Source organism: Manihot esculenta, chromosome 11 (genome assembly GCF_001659605.2).
Source record: "Manihot esculenta cultivar AM560-2 chromosome 11, M.esculenta_v8, whole genome shotgun sequence".
Taxonomy (NCBI): Eukaryota; Viridiplantae; Streptophyta; class Magnoliopsida; order Malpighiales; family Euphorbiaceae; genus Manihot; species Manihot esculenta.
Genome location: NC_035171.2, coordinates 8,414,431 through 8,427,745, shown reverse-complemented (window position 1 = coordinate 8,427,745; position 13,315 = coordinate 8,414,431). Strand labels below are relative to the sequence as shown.

General features: G+C 22.4%; 1 protein-coding gene across 7 annotated transcripts in view; it reads right to left on the bottom strand.

Moving 5' to 3' along the window:
* The window catches only part of LOC110607891 (receptor-like protein 15), a 96,725-nt gene that overhangs the window by 26,024 nt on the left and 57,386 nt on the right, over positions 1-13,315 (bottom strand). Inside the window, exons 5-10 of one of the 7 annotated variants that reach the window (XM_043961934.1) lie at positions 10,481-10,919; positions 10,107-10,262; positions 7,483-7,620; positions 5,092-5,229; positions 2,519-2,656; positions 1,940-2,418 (exon numbers count right to left, since the gene is read on the bottom strand). The exons of 4 other annotated variants lie outside the window; for them this stretch is intronic. In XM_043961934.1, coding sequence (XP_043817869.1) covers positions 2,300-2,418; positions 2,519-2,656; positions 5,092-5,229; positions 7,483-7,620; positions 10,107-10,262; positions 10,481-10,919 — 1,128 coding nt within the window. In that variant the 3' untranslated portion in view covers positions 1,940-2,299. Of the gene's footprint in view, positions 1-1,939; positions 2,419-2,518; positions 2,657-4,875; positions 5,016-5,080; positions 5,230-7,482; positions 7,621-10,106; positions 10,263-10,480; positions 10,920-13,315 lie in introns of those variants that run through there. 2 more of the 7 variants (XM_043961936.1, XM_043961935.1) reach the window with 2 other exon arrangements.

Genomic DNA, 13,315 nt, shown 5'->3' with positions numbered 1-13,315 from the left:
AGGTCTAGATACTCTATTTCTGTTGAAAGAAGTTGGCATGAAATCTGACCTTGAAAAAGATTATCGCGCAAGTTGAGATATATCAATCCTGTGAAGTTACCCATCCAGTGTGGAATCTCACCGTGCAATCGATTGTTGCTCAAATGTAACACAATCGGGCCATAACTTTGATGACTAAACTTGGTGTGTAAACTTGATAGGGTTCCTTCGAATTGGTTGTCATTCAATTGCAAATCATCAATTTGAGTCAAGTTAAACAATGCTATCTGACCATGAAAATTATTATGAGATAACCTCAGAAGGCTCAAGGAAGTGCAATTTGAAAGCAGTCTCTCTGGAACTTCCCCTGAAAAGTTGTTATGAGACAAATCTAAAGTCTTCAATTTACAGTCATCGCCGGCAGAGAAAAGAATATCACCTTCAAAATGATTTCTGGCTAAATTAAGATATGTCATGCTCGGAAGCATCTTTGCCCCAATTTCAAGCTGGCCATTGAAAGAATTATTCATGAGATTTAGGATCTCAAGTCCTCCATTGTTTTGAAGTAACCAATAGGGAAATCTTCCTTTTAGACTGGTGAAACAGAAACTCAAGAATACTTTCGAGACCACAATCTTGCATTATAAGAGCCCTTAACTGAAATGATGGAATCCAACCATTCTCAAATGTAATTTTGTTGCCACTTAATCTAATCACCTCAAGGCTGGAATAATTGAAAGAGAATACGCCCTCGAGATGATTATATCTAAGATCAAGAGATTGGAGCTTAGGTGGCCAAAATGAAGGAAGATACCCTATTAATTGGTTTCCATACAGATCTAGGAATGTGAGAGATGTCAAATTGCCAAGACATTGAGGAAGAGTGCCTCCAAATTTATTATAGTTGAGATCTAAATGTTGAAGATCTTTTAAACCACACAAACCTATATTATAACAAATAAAAGGATTACTAACATTAACGACTTTTCTTGCAAATGATATCACAAAATTGGAATTTGGCTGTGTTTCAAGTAAACTTTGCTTTAGTAAAGTGTCGTTGAGTTTGTTACTATATAAATATAATGCTTTCAGAGAAGTTGGAGCCCACATACCTTCCGAAATACTTCCGGTGAAAGCGTTGCCCCCCAAATTCAAAGTCTCTAACCTTTTAAAAGTCGAAAATTCTGTATAACCAAAGAAATTAGATCGACTAATTTACAATAATAAAATTAATGGTTCTAAATAAAATCATTGATATACATATTGATTTTTGTAATAAATTAAAAATAAATGGTAACGTTTTATGTAATATAAATTAAAATTAATCCAAATGAGAAAAGGTTTATGTTATTAACCCTACATTATTATACATTAATAATAAGATTTTGTTTATCCTAATATTTGATTTCACTTATATATTATTTTCATAACTATTACAAGATTAAAATTATATTATTTTAGTGGAATTAAATTGCAATATTAATTTTTATTGCAGCACTAGGCTGATTTAATTCATTGCTGGTATAAATTATATAACATTTTGAACATTGAAAAATTGTCAAAAGTTATTTAAATTGATAAACTTAAAGTATTATTTTTAGATTTTTAAACTTTTTATAATTGCTATTTAAGAACTTAAAATTTAAGAAATAGGTAAAACAAGCACTCCAAGGCTTAGCCTGGTGGAAAGTGCATCCTGTAGTCTTGAAAGGTCTAAGGTTCGACTCCCGCAACCCCTATTTCAAAAAAAAAAGAAATAGGTAAAACAATAAAAAAAACCAACATCATTAAATCTCTATTAAACCCTACGTTAACAAATAAATTTAATATTAAAATTTTAATAATCAAGTTTTAAAATAAATATGGTAACTTACACTGTTAATAAATGAATAAAACAATAATAAAATATTATTAAAAAATTTATGAATATTTATATTTAAATTTTATGAAAAATCGGTTACTTTAATCCTAACTATAAAAATAAGTTAAAAAGTTTGGAATTTTTGGTATTCTAATAACTAAAAGTTTAAATTAAGTGATTAGCTAAATTTGTAAAGGTCTAATAACACTCAAAATAATATACAGTCTGTGGATTTGACGGTATATCATTATTATTTTCTTTTTACATGTATATAATGGCCTTTCAGTTATTTCACAACTAAACACTTATTCTATTTAAAAACAATTTAATAAAATTGTGATTTATATTTTATTTATCTTAATATTTTATTTAAGTTAATATGAAAGTTATGATATACATAATTTATATAATAAATTTTAATAAATCAAATTTATACATAATTTATAAAAATAATCAAATTTATAAATGCAAAGACAAATTACATAAAGGAATTTGAAGTTTACCTAAAAATGATAGAGTGTTGTTAAAACCGTTACCACTTATATCCAAGAATTCTAAACTCTTCAAATTCTTTAATTCTGCACAAATAGCAAAAAAGAGAAAAAAAAAAAGAAGGGAGTTAATAAGATATTGTGGTAGAATGACTGTAAAGAAAATAATTTTAAAAACCAAACATACCTTGGATAGGAAATGAACCTCCCATGTCATTGTAACTAAAAATCAAAGTGTTGAGTGATGTAAGAGCTCCCAATGATAATAAGATACTTCCATTGAATATATTCCAACTAATGTCTAACTTCTCCAATCTTTCAAAACCTGTAAACCATTCAAGGATAATAAGAAAAAAAAAATATAGTCAACTTGTTTTCTCAAAATTACAATTTAATCCAATAATTTTACTTTTCATAATTTACTAGTTTATACTTTATCTTATATTTATGATAATTTACTAAATTATCATAAACTAAAATTTTATACTAACAGTATTAATTTGAAATGTTAATATTAATTTCTGTTACTATATATTTTATTTAAAAAATCTCAATATAAACATTGATTTTGTGAATTATATAACAATTTATAAAAATTATTAGTTTATAAATGCAAAGACAATTTATACATTACTTTAAAACCATACTTAATTTTAAACAAATAGCAAAAAGTATAAATTTAATTTCACATGAATTTATAATATAAATATATAAAATTTTATATAAATTCACTTATAGTTGAATCCAAAAATTCAATTTAAATAAGTATTTTTCTATATTTTTATATATATAAAGGGCATGGTTGAGTGGGTTTAACTAACTATGTAAAGCGAATAATTTCAAAGAGTCAAAGAACTACTATTATTTTAACTAACAAAAAACTTTGAAAATATATTTAAAATTTTATGTAATTCATATTAATTAGAAATCTTAACGTATAGATTAATAGCGATGATGAACGATGTTAAAAGAAAATAATGTCATTGGAGATTATATTTCTCAATTATATAAAAAAATTACTTTTTTTTTAGCATAAACTTTATTTATTTTGTAGCTAAACGCTTATTTTATTCAAAAACATTTTTATAAAATTATGATTTACATTTTATTTATCTTAAAATTTAATTTCAATTATATCATTTTAAAGAAAATATGAATTTATGTATATATATAATAATGAGGAGAAATATTTTAGTTTACACATGATTTTTTTGTAAAATCATATATAAAAACATTTGAGAAATCCATTTATTTTCTTTAAAAGAAATCAATTTATAAATACAAAGATAAAAATTTAAAATTTACCTTTAAATGATAGGATACTATTGAAACTGTTATAGCTTATATATTTATATTTAAAACATAATATGTATAGAGTACAATAAATATAATTTTTTATAATTACTTCCCATTAGAGTCACACATTAAATTTATCATATTCATATTTATAATTTATTCATTAAATATTCATATTTAATATTTATTAAGAGTAACTTCACACATTGAATTTCAAGAACAATTCAATTAAATATTCATATTTATAATTTATTCATCAAATATTTATTAAGTGTAATAATTTATCATCATTTTCATAATTTATATAAAAAAAAGAGTGTGCTCCGCATTATAAACAATAGATTACTACTGTTTATTTTCTTAAAAATTAAATAAAAATAAAAAATTTATCAAACAAGTAAAAAAATCAAATTAACTAATGTATTAATTAATTTGATGAAGATTTTTACAATAAATAATAAAAATTTTAACATTCCTATTTAAAATGTATTTTATTTCACAGACTTATATATATTCAATAGCTATATAAATTGTAAATGAGAAAAAAATATACTCCATCTGTTTTATAATTTTTTTTAATTTTAATTATATCCATTTTAAATATATTAAATTTTATTAAATATTAAGAGATATTTTGGGAGATTTATTAAAAATAAGATAAAATTAAATAGAATTATAATAATTAATTTATATATTATTATAGTCTAAAAAAGAAAAATAAATAGTAATTTTGAGATAGTTAAAAAAAATTGATAAAAATTATAAGAAGAATGGAGTATTTATAATATACAACATAAACATTTCAAAAAAAATTCTTAAAAATTAGAATAGCAATTAAAATTATATTTATTATATTTAGACATATTATATTTATTATATTTTAAATATAAATATAATATATATTCTATTCGTTCTATAATTTTTATCTATTGTTTTAATTGTTTAAAATTATTATTTATTTTTTTTACTATAATAACATATAAATTGACTATTATAATCCTATTTAATTTTATGTTATTTTTAAAAAATTTCAAAATAAATTTTAATATTTAATATTTTAAAGATGAATATAATTTGAAAAGTTAATATAAAAAATTATTTTTCTTAATATATGTAACAAAGACAAATGAAGTATTTATTTAAATATAAAACTGGTTTTATTTTATTAAATAAAATTTTAAGAATAATTTTAAAAAATTGAGAATAAGATGAAGAGTATGGTGGTGTTTTAATCCGTAAATAAAATGCAGATGAAATTATCATTTATTAATAAAATCAAACTTTAATGGCTAATTTGTTTTACTTTAAACAAGAGGAGCTAATGGTTTTAGAAATTTCTCATAATTTTAATAAAAAAATTAAAATAAAATATGAGATAGTAATATTATGATGAACTTTAATAATTAATTTGTTTCACTTTAAACAAAAGGAACTAATAATAGTCATTAATTATTGAAATTATACCTTGATTAGGAAATGAACCTTCCATGTGATTGCCTCTGAGAATCAAAGAGTTGAGTGATGGAAGAGCAGCCAATAATGATAAGATGCTATTATTGAAACTATTCATAGTAAGGTCCAACTCCTCTAATCTTTGAAAGCCTGTATACCATAGGACTTGTATGTTATTTCATAACACAATTAATTAATTAATCACTTTCACATAATTAAGTTAGTAAAAAAATAAATGCCTTAAAATATTATGATTAAAGTTAATGTGATGAACACTTTATTCAAATTTATTATTAACTGTGATTTAAATAATAAAAAATAATCTTAATTATCTCTCAAATTTTATTTTATTAATAAAAAAATCTTTTAATTAAAATTTTTAATTACTTTAAAAATATAATATATATTAGTCTAGGGTATACTAAATATAATATTTTTATTATTTTTTAATATGAGTTACGCATTCAATTTGTAAGAATAATTCTTTTAAAATATTTATATATATATAATTCATTAAATATGTTTTCATGTAATACGATATAGGTAAAATACGATATAGGTAAAATGAGGTGAATTGAATAATTTATCTTAAATTTTCATAAAGAATAAATAAAAAAATATCAAATTATATAATAAATATTATACTTAATATGTTAAGCAAATTATAATTAAGTATCTACTTTATATATTTTTATGTTTTTTAATTATATATATTCAATTATAATAAATATTAAACTTATATATTGTATTGTTTTGACATGTTTTTATCTTTCAGTTATTTTTATTTTTTATTTTTTTAGTTATTATGATTTTGCAGAACTATTAAAAACATTTGATAATTCCACTTATTTTTCATAAAAAATAATTACTTTACAAATGAAAAGACAATTCATTTATAGAGATTTAAAGTTTATCCATAATTTATATAATTAAGTATATATCGATTTTAATATTCTTAATTTAACTGGCTTTATATATGTATATAGATAAAAAATTTTAAAATAGTGATGATGGACGATTTAAAAAAAAAAATAATGTTGCTCGAGATTATATTTCTTAATTATAAAAAATTATTTTTCATTTTAGCATAAATTTTAATTATTTCGTAGCTAGACACTTATTTCAGTTAAAAATATTTTAATAAAATTATGATTTATATTTTATTTATCTTAAAATTTGATTTCAATTATATTATTTTAACGCAAAATATGAATTTATGTATATACATAATATATATAATAAATCTTAAAAATAATGAAGAGAAATACATGATTTTGTAAAATCATGTATAAAAACAGAAAACCATTTATTTTGTATAAAAGAAATCAATTTATACATGTTTATTTTCTTAAAAATTAAATAAAAATAAAAAATTTATCAAATTGTACAAACAAGTAAAAAAAAATCAAATTAACTAATGTATTAATAAATTTGGTGAAGATTTTTACAATAAATAATGAAAATTTCAATAAAATTATTTTAACACTCTTATTTAAAATGTATTTTATTTCACGGACCGACTTATATTCAATAAATATATAAATTATAAATGAAAAAAAAATATACTTCATCCATTCGTTTTATAATTTTATTATATTTTATTTTTTATATATATTAAGAAATATAATTTTTTTTATTAACTTTTCAATTATACTCATTTTAAATATATTAAAATTTATTAAATATTAAAAGATATTTTAAAAGATTTATTGAAAATAAAGTAAAATAAAATTATAATAATCAATTTATATATTACTACAGTTTAAAAAAATTGAATAATAATTTTGAGACAGCTAAAAAAATTAGAATGAGATACATTGGGAACATAATAGTAAAAAAATTATATATATTGTATTCAGACATATTATATCTATATATATTTTAAATATAAATATAATATATACTCCATCCCCTCATAATTATTTTTTTTTACTATAATAACATATAAATTGATTATTATAATTTTATTTTATTTTATTTTTTATTTTAAAAAAAAATTTCAAAATGTCTTTTAATATTTAATAAAATTTAATATTTTAAGATGGATATAATTGAAAAATTAATAAAAAAAGCAAAGTATGAGGGAATGAAATATTTATTTAAATATAAAGTTATTCCATTTTATTTTATTAAATAAAATTTTAAGGATAATTTTAAAAAATTGAGAATAAGATCAAGAGTATAGTAGTGATTCAATCAGTAATAAACAATAAAGTTGCATATGAAATTATCATTTTATTAATAAAATCAAATTTTAATGGCTGATTTGTTTCGCTTTAAATTAAAGGAGCTAATGGTTTTTGAAATTTCTTGTGATTTTAATAAAAAAATAAAAATATTTAAAATGAAATATGAGATAGTAATATTATGATGAACTTTAATAACTAATCGTAATAAATATACCTTGATTAGGAAATGATCCTTCCATGTAATTGAAACGGAGAATCAAAGTGTTGAGTGATGGAAGAGCAGCCAATGATGATAAGATACTATTATTGAAATTATTCCTACTAAGGTCCAACTCCTCTAATCTTTGAAAGCCTGTATACCATAGGACTTATATGTTATTTCATAACACAATTAATTAATTAATCACTTTCACATAATTAAGTTGCAAAAAATAAATGTCCTTGAAATATTATGATTAAAGTTAATGCGATGAATACTTTATTCAAATTTATTATTAATTGTGATTTAAATAATAAAAAATAATTTTAATTATTTCTCAAATTTTATTTTATTAATAAAAGGATTTTTAATTAAAATTTTTAATTAATTTAAAAATATAATATATATTAGCCTAAAATATACTAAATATAATGTTTTTATTATTTTTCGATATGAGTTACGCATTTAATTTGTAAGAATAATTTTATTAAAATATTTATATATATATATATATATATATATATATATATATAATTCATTCATTATTTTGTTTTAATGTAATAAAATATAGGTAAAATAGGTGAATTGAATAATTTATCTTAAATTTTTATAAAGAATAAATAAAAAAATATCAAATTGTATAATAAATATTATACTTTATATATTAAGCAAATTATAATGAAATATCTATGTTTCTTAATTATATTATTCAATTATAATAAATATTATACTTATATATTGTATTAATTTGACATGTTTATAATTATCTTTCAGTTATTTTTAATTTTTTTTAGTTATTATGATTTTGCAGAATTATTAAAACATTTGACAATTCCACTTACTTTTTATAAAAAATAATTACTTTACAAATGCAAAGACAATTCATCCATAGGATTTAAAGTTTACCCATAGTTTATATAATTAAGTATTTATTGATTTTAATATTCTTAATTTAATTTGCTTTATATATGTATATAGATCAAAAAATTTAAAGGATAATATTAAAAAAAATAATATTACTCGAGATTATATTTCTCAATTATAAAAAAAAAAACCTTTTCTTTTAGAATAAATTTTAGTTATTTGGTAGCTAGACATTTATGACAATTAAAAATATTTTAATAAAATTATAATTTATATTTTATTTATCTTAAAATTTAATTTCAATTATATTATTTTAACGCAAAATATGAATTTATGTATATACATAATTTATATAATAAATCTTAAAAATAATGAAGAGAAATACATGATTCTGTAAAATCATATATAAAAACAGAGAAAACCATTTATTTTGTATAAAAGAAATCAGTTTATAAATGCTTATTTTCTTAAACAATAGATTACTGCTTATTTTCTTAAAAATTAAATAAAACTAAAAAATTTATCAAATTGTACAAACAATTAAAAAGATCAAATTAACTACTGTATTAATTAATTTGGTGAAGATTTTTACAATGAATAGTGAAAATTTTAATAAAAAATTATTTTAACACCCTTATTTAAAATGTATTTTATTTCTGGACGGGCATATATTCAATAGATATATAAATTATATATGAGAAAAAAATATACTCCATCCATCCGTTCCATAATTTTTTTATATTTTATTTTTTTATATATATTAAAAAATATAATTTTTTTTATTAATTTTTCAACTATATTCATTTTGAATATATTAAATTTTATTAAATATTAAAAAATATTTTGAGAAATTTAGTGAAAATAAAATAAAATAAAATTATAATAATTAATTTATATATTACTACAGTTTAAAAAAATATAAATAATAATTTTGAGACAACTAAAAAAATTAGAATGAAATACATTGGGAACATAATAGTAAAAAAATTATATTTATTGTATTTAGACATATTATATCTATATATATTTTAAATATAAATATAACATATACTCCATCCCTTCATAACTTTTATTTATATATTTTTTTATTGTTTTAAAATTATTATTTATTTTCTTTTTTTTTACTATAATAACATATAAATTAACTATTATAATTCTATTTAATTTTATTTTAGTTTAAAAAAATCTCTCAAAATATGTTTTAGTATTTAATAAAATTTAATATTTTAAGATGAATATAATTGAAAAGTTAATAAAAATTTTTTTATTTTTTTTAATATATATAAAAAAGCAAAGTATGAGACAAATGAAATATTTATTTAAGTATGTTACATTTTATTTTATTAAATAAAATTTTAAGGATAATTTTAAAAATTTGAGAATAAGATCAAGAGTATAGTAGTGATTCAATCAGTAATAAACAATAAAGTTGCATATGCACCTTCCATGTAATTGTTATTGAGAATCAAAGAGTTAGTGATGGAAGAACAGTCAACGATGATAAAATGCTATTATTGAAACTATTCAAATTAATGTCTAACTTCTCTAATTTTTGAAAAACCTGTATACCATACAATTTTTATGTTATGTCATGTCACAATTAATTAATTAATCACTTGCAAGAAGCCAATTCATTGAATTTCAAATCCATAATTCTAAGTTGCCTAAAAAATATTTGACAATTTGATTTTGCAGAACTATCATTTGAAAACAGAGAGCATGGTTGAGTGAGTTTAATTGGATTTTAAGATTGAATTTTTAAAGATCAAACATACCTTGTATAGGAAAAGAACATTCCATTCTATTGGAGCCAAGAATCAAAGTCTTAAGTGATGTAAGAGTACCCAATGATGGTAAGATGATATTATTGAATCTATTCCAAGTAAGGTCCAAAACTTCAACCTTCTTCAGTTTTGATAATCTTTCACAACCTGCATATGTTTGGAAATTAATATATATATAAACCATACTAATCAAAGTTTTCATATCATACATCTTCCATCAATTCCTAGACATTTTCATATCATGTTATTAATAGTAGAAAATTTTATCTAAACATATCATGGAAATTATATTTAAATATTTTTATATTTAAAAATAAATAGAAAGCTGAAAATAAAAATAGAATTAAAAGAGTATAGTATATTACCTTGGTCATCAATGGAACAATCGAAATGATTATAGGATAAATTAAGAGTTTTGAGCTCTTTCAATTGCTGGAACATTGACAAGTTTACATACCAAATATTCTCATCATAATAAAATGATCTACTATCTATATCATATTGTCGTGTATTGTTGAGTGAGAGTTCAGTCACGTGACCTGTAGTTGAGTTGCACATGACACGCTCCCATTGACAACAATTGCTGGTTGGATCATCAATCCATGAAGGAAGAAGATGGTCTGCGTCGAACCCATTTGATCCAACAAATGCCTTGAAATCTAAGAGAGCCAATCTCTCTTCTTCAAAGCAACCTTTGTTTCCATGGATTTGAATCCACAGAATCACAACACCCAACAATAAGCACTTTGCTATGTTAGCCAACTCCATTTGGAAATGCGATGCTCCCATCCACCACTCCTTCCCCTTATTTATATTCATTCATAACTATTAGTCTCCCATCACATCCCTAACAACAAATATTGTTTTTTTTTTTTTTTTAACAAAAAGGTAACCTGTAAGGTCTAGATCAATAAATAAATTAATAAGCCATTTAACTTTTTGATGTGTAATTAATAAAACTATCAAATTTAAAAAAAAAATCAAATAAATTTTAAAAAGTAAATCAAATAAGCCTTAAAATGTTCTTTTGTCCTATAATTTTTATTCGTCTTTTTACATTTATTAAAAAATATAATTTTTTATTAACTTTTCAATTATATACTCTAAAATACATTAAATTTTATTTCACACATAATAAAAATTTATGTTTTGAAAATGCGATGCTCCCATCCATCACTCTTTTTTTTAATATAACTTTTATCTTTTAGAATTCATAGTTGGAAGCATATCAAATTCTAAATTATATTGCCAATTTCAATATTTTTAATAAAAAATTGAGAGGAAGTGTTTAGAAGGGTCATCATAGATATTTTCAATTTTAAATTTGAATTAAAAATTATTAATCTATTTCCATCTCAAGCTTAATTGAGCTAATGGTCTAATTTCAAACATAACTGTATCCAAATGGATTTTGAAAACGAAAATAAAAGAGAACGAAATAAAATAGAGTGCAATTTGGTGCGGTATGTGGGACCACAATTACTCCCGTTTTGAAATTTAGGATTTGAAATGATATAGACTTTGTCATATTTCTTTTTATTTATTTTTTATTTATTTTTTTTGACATTGTACAAATTATCATTAGTCATCAGACTTGAGTTCGATAGTCTTCGACTTCACTTACGGTTTGCCGAAATACTTTGTGGTTAGTGTTTTTTGCATTTTGTGATTTTATTATATTTATAATTTTTTTTTAACCTCTACCTCTAATTTCTTTGTCGGTTGTAAACCGCTTCTATTTTGCATGTTCTAATATTCTCTAATATTCTCTGGTGAGGGATTTGCTCAATAAATTTAATTTTCTTGAGGGTTTCAATATAACTCCGAAGAGAGTCTGGTTTCAATAACGTTGAACTCTCGAGACCACGCTGTTACGTCTGGCGATTTTCGCTCCTACAAATTGTTCAGTTGAGCTCTGAACACTACAAGAATCCAACGGAACACTAACGGACTTCACCAACGGATTGAAGTCCGTTAGTGATACTGACGGATTCACCAACGGATTGAAGTCCGTTAGTGATACTGACGGTTTACTCTAACGGATAATTTTAATCGTATTTTCTACCGACGGATGGAACCATCCGTTAGAGATCCGTTAGTGAAATATTAACGGGTTAGAAATCCGTAAGTGGATTTTTGGAGCCAAATACAAAACCTAAATGAAATCCCTAAATCCTTTGCTTGTAAAATCAAAATCAAAAGCAGTCTGAAATCTGAACTTCCCTCCAACTTCTCGGTCGTTCACTGTCGCCGGCATCCATCTTCCTGCGCCATCAACGGTTCGCCGCCATCCACTGTCGCCGCCATCCATCGTCCTGCGCTATCAACTTCTTCTCGGCATCACTGTCCTCGTGCTCACTGAAATCTGAACTTGCGTCCAACGGAACGCTCGTTCACTGCCGCAGGCATCCAACGTCCGCCGCCATCACAGGTTCGCCGCCATCTATTTCAAACTGGTAGGTTGCATATTTCTTTTGAAATCTAGGAACTACTTGCATGCTTGAATAACTTGAACAGTATGACTCGGGTTATACATTTTATTTTAGAAAACTAGAGAAATGAAAAGCAACAGAACATATGAACCATGTTAAATGCCTGTAGACTGGGTTATGACAAGTTACTGAAGTTAAAGTGGGTACTTGTTCTGTGCCATGCTATTCATTTGATTATTGAGCCCTTCCTGTGTTTTAGTTTTGACCAGATGGAAATAAGATAATTTGGAGTTGAATGACATATCTAAACTTGCATAGGGAAGTTAAATATAAATCTGTTCAGACTCTATTTGATGCAGCATGCTTATAATAGTTTGGGATAATGTTGGATTTTACTCCTTAGGTTCATTAAATCCAGGTTGCGTACCAACTTAAACACATCTAATAGACTTGTAATATTAGGCTTGTCATATCCAGGTCGTTGACCAATTAAACACATCCACTAGACTTGTACATATTACTGTAATATTAAACTGAAAATACTATATCCATTCTCTGGTTGAGATATTAAAAGGAAAAATAAGGCTAAAAAGGTTTACATCACCATGTTAGAATCTGAGAGATTAATTTTGGAAGGACCATGAATAGCATTATTTCTATAAGTGGTTGTGGTACTTGCTGTAAAAAGTTTCACATGGTCTGTCTTTTCAGGAAACAACTAGAGGGAATACTCGAAAATCTCAAAGAGAAGCCAGATTTTCGAACTTT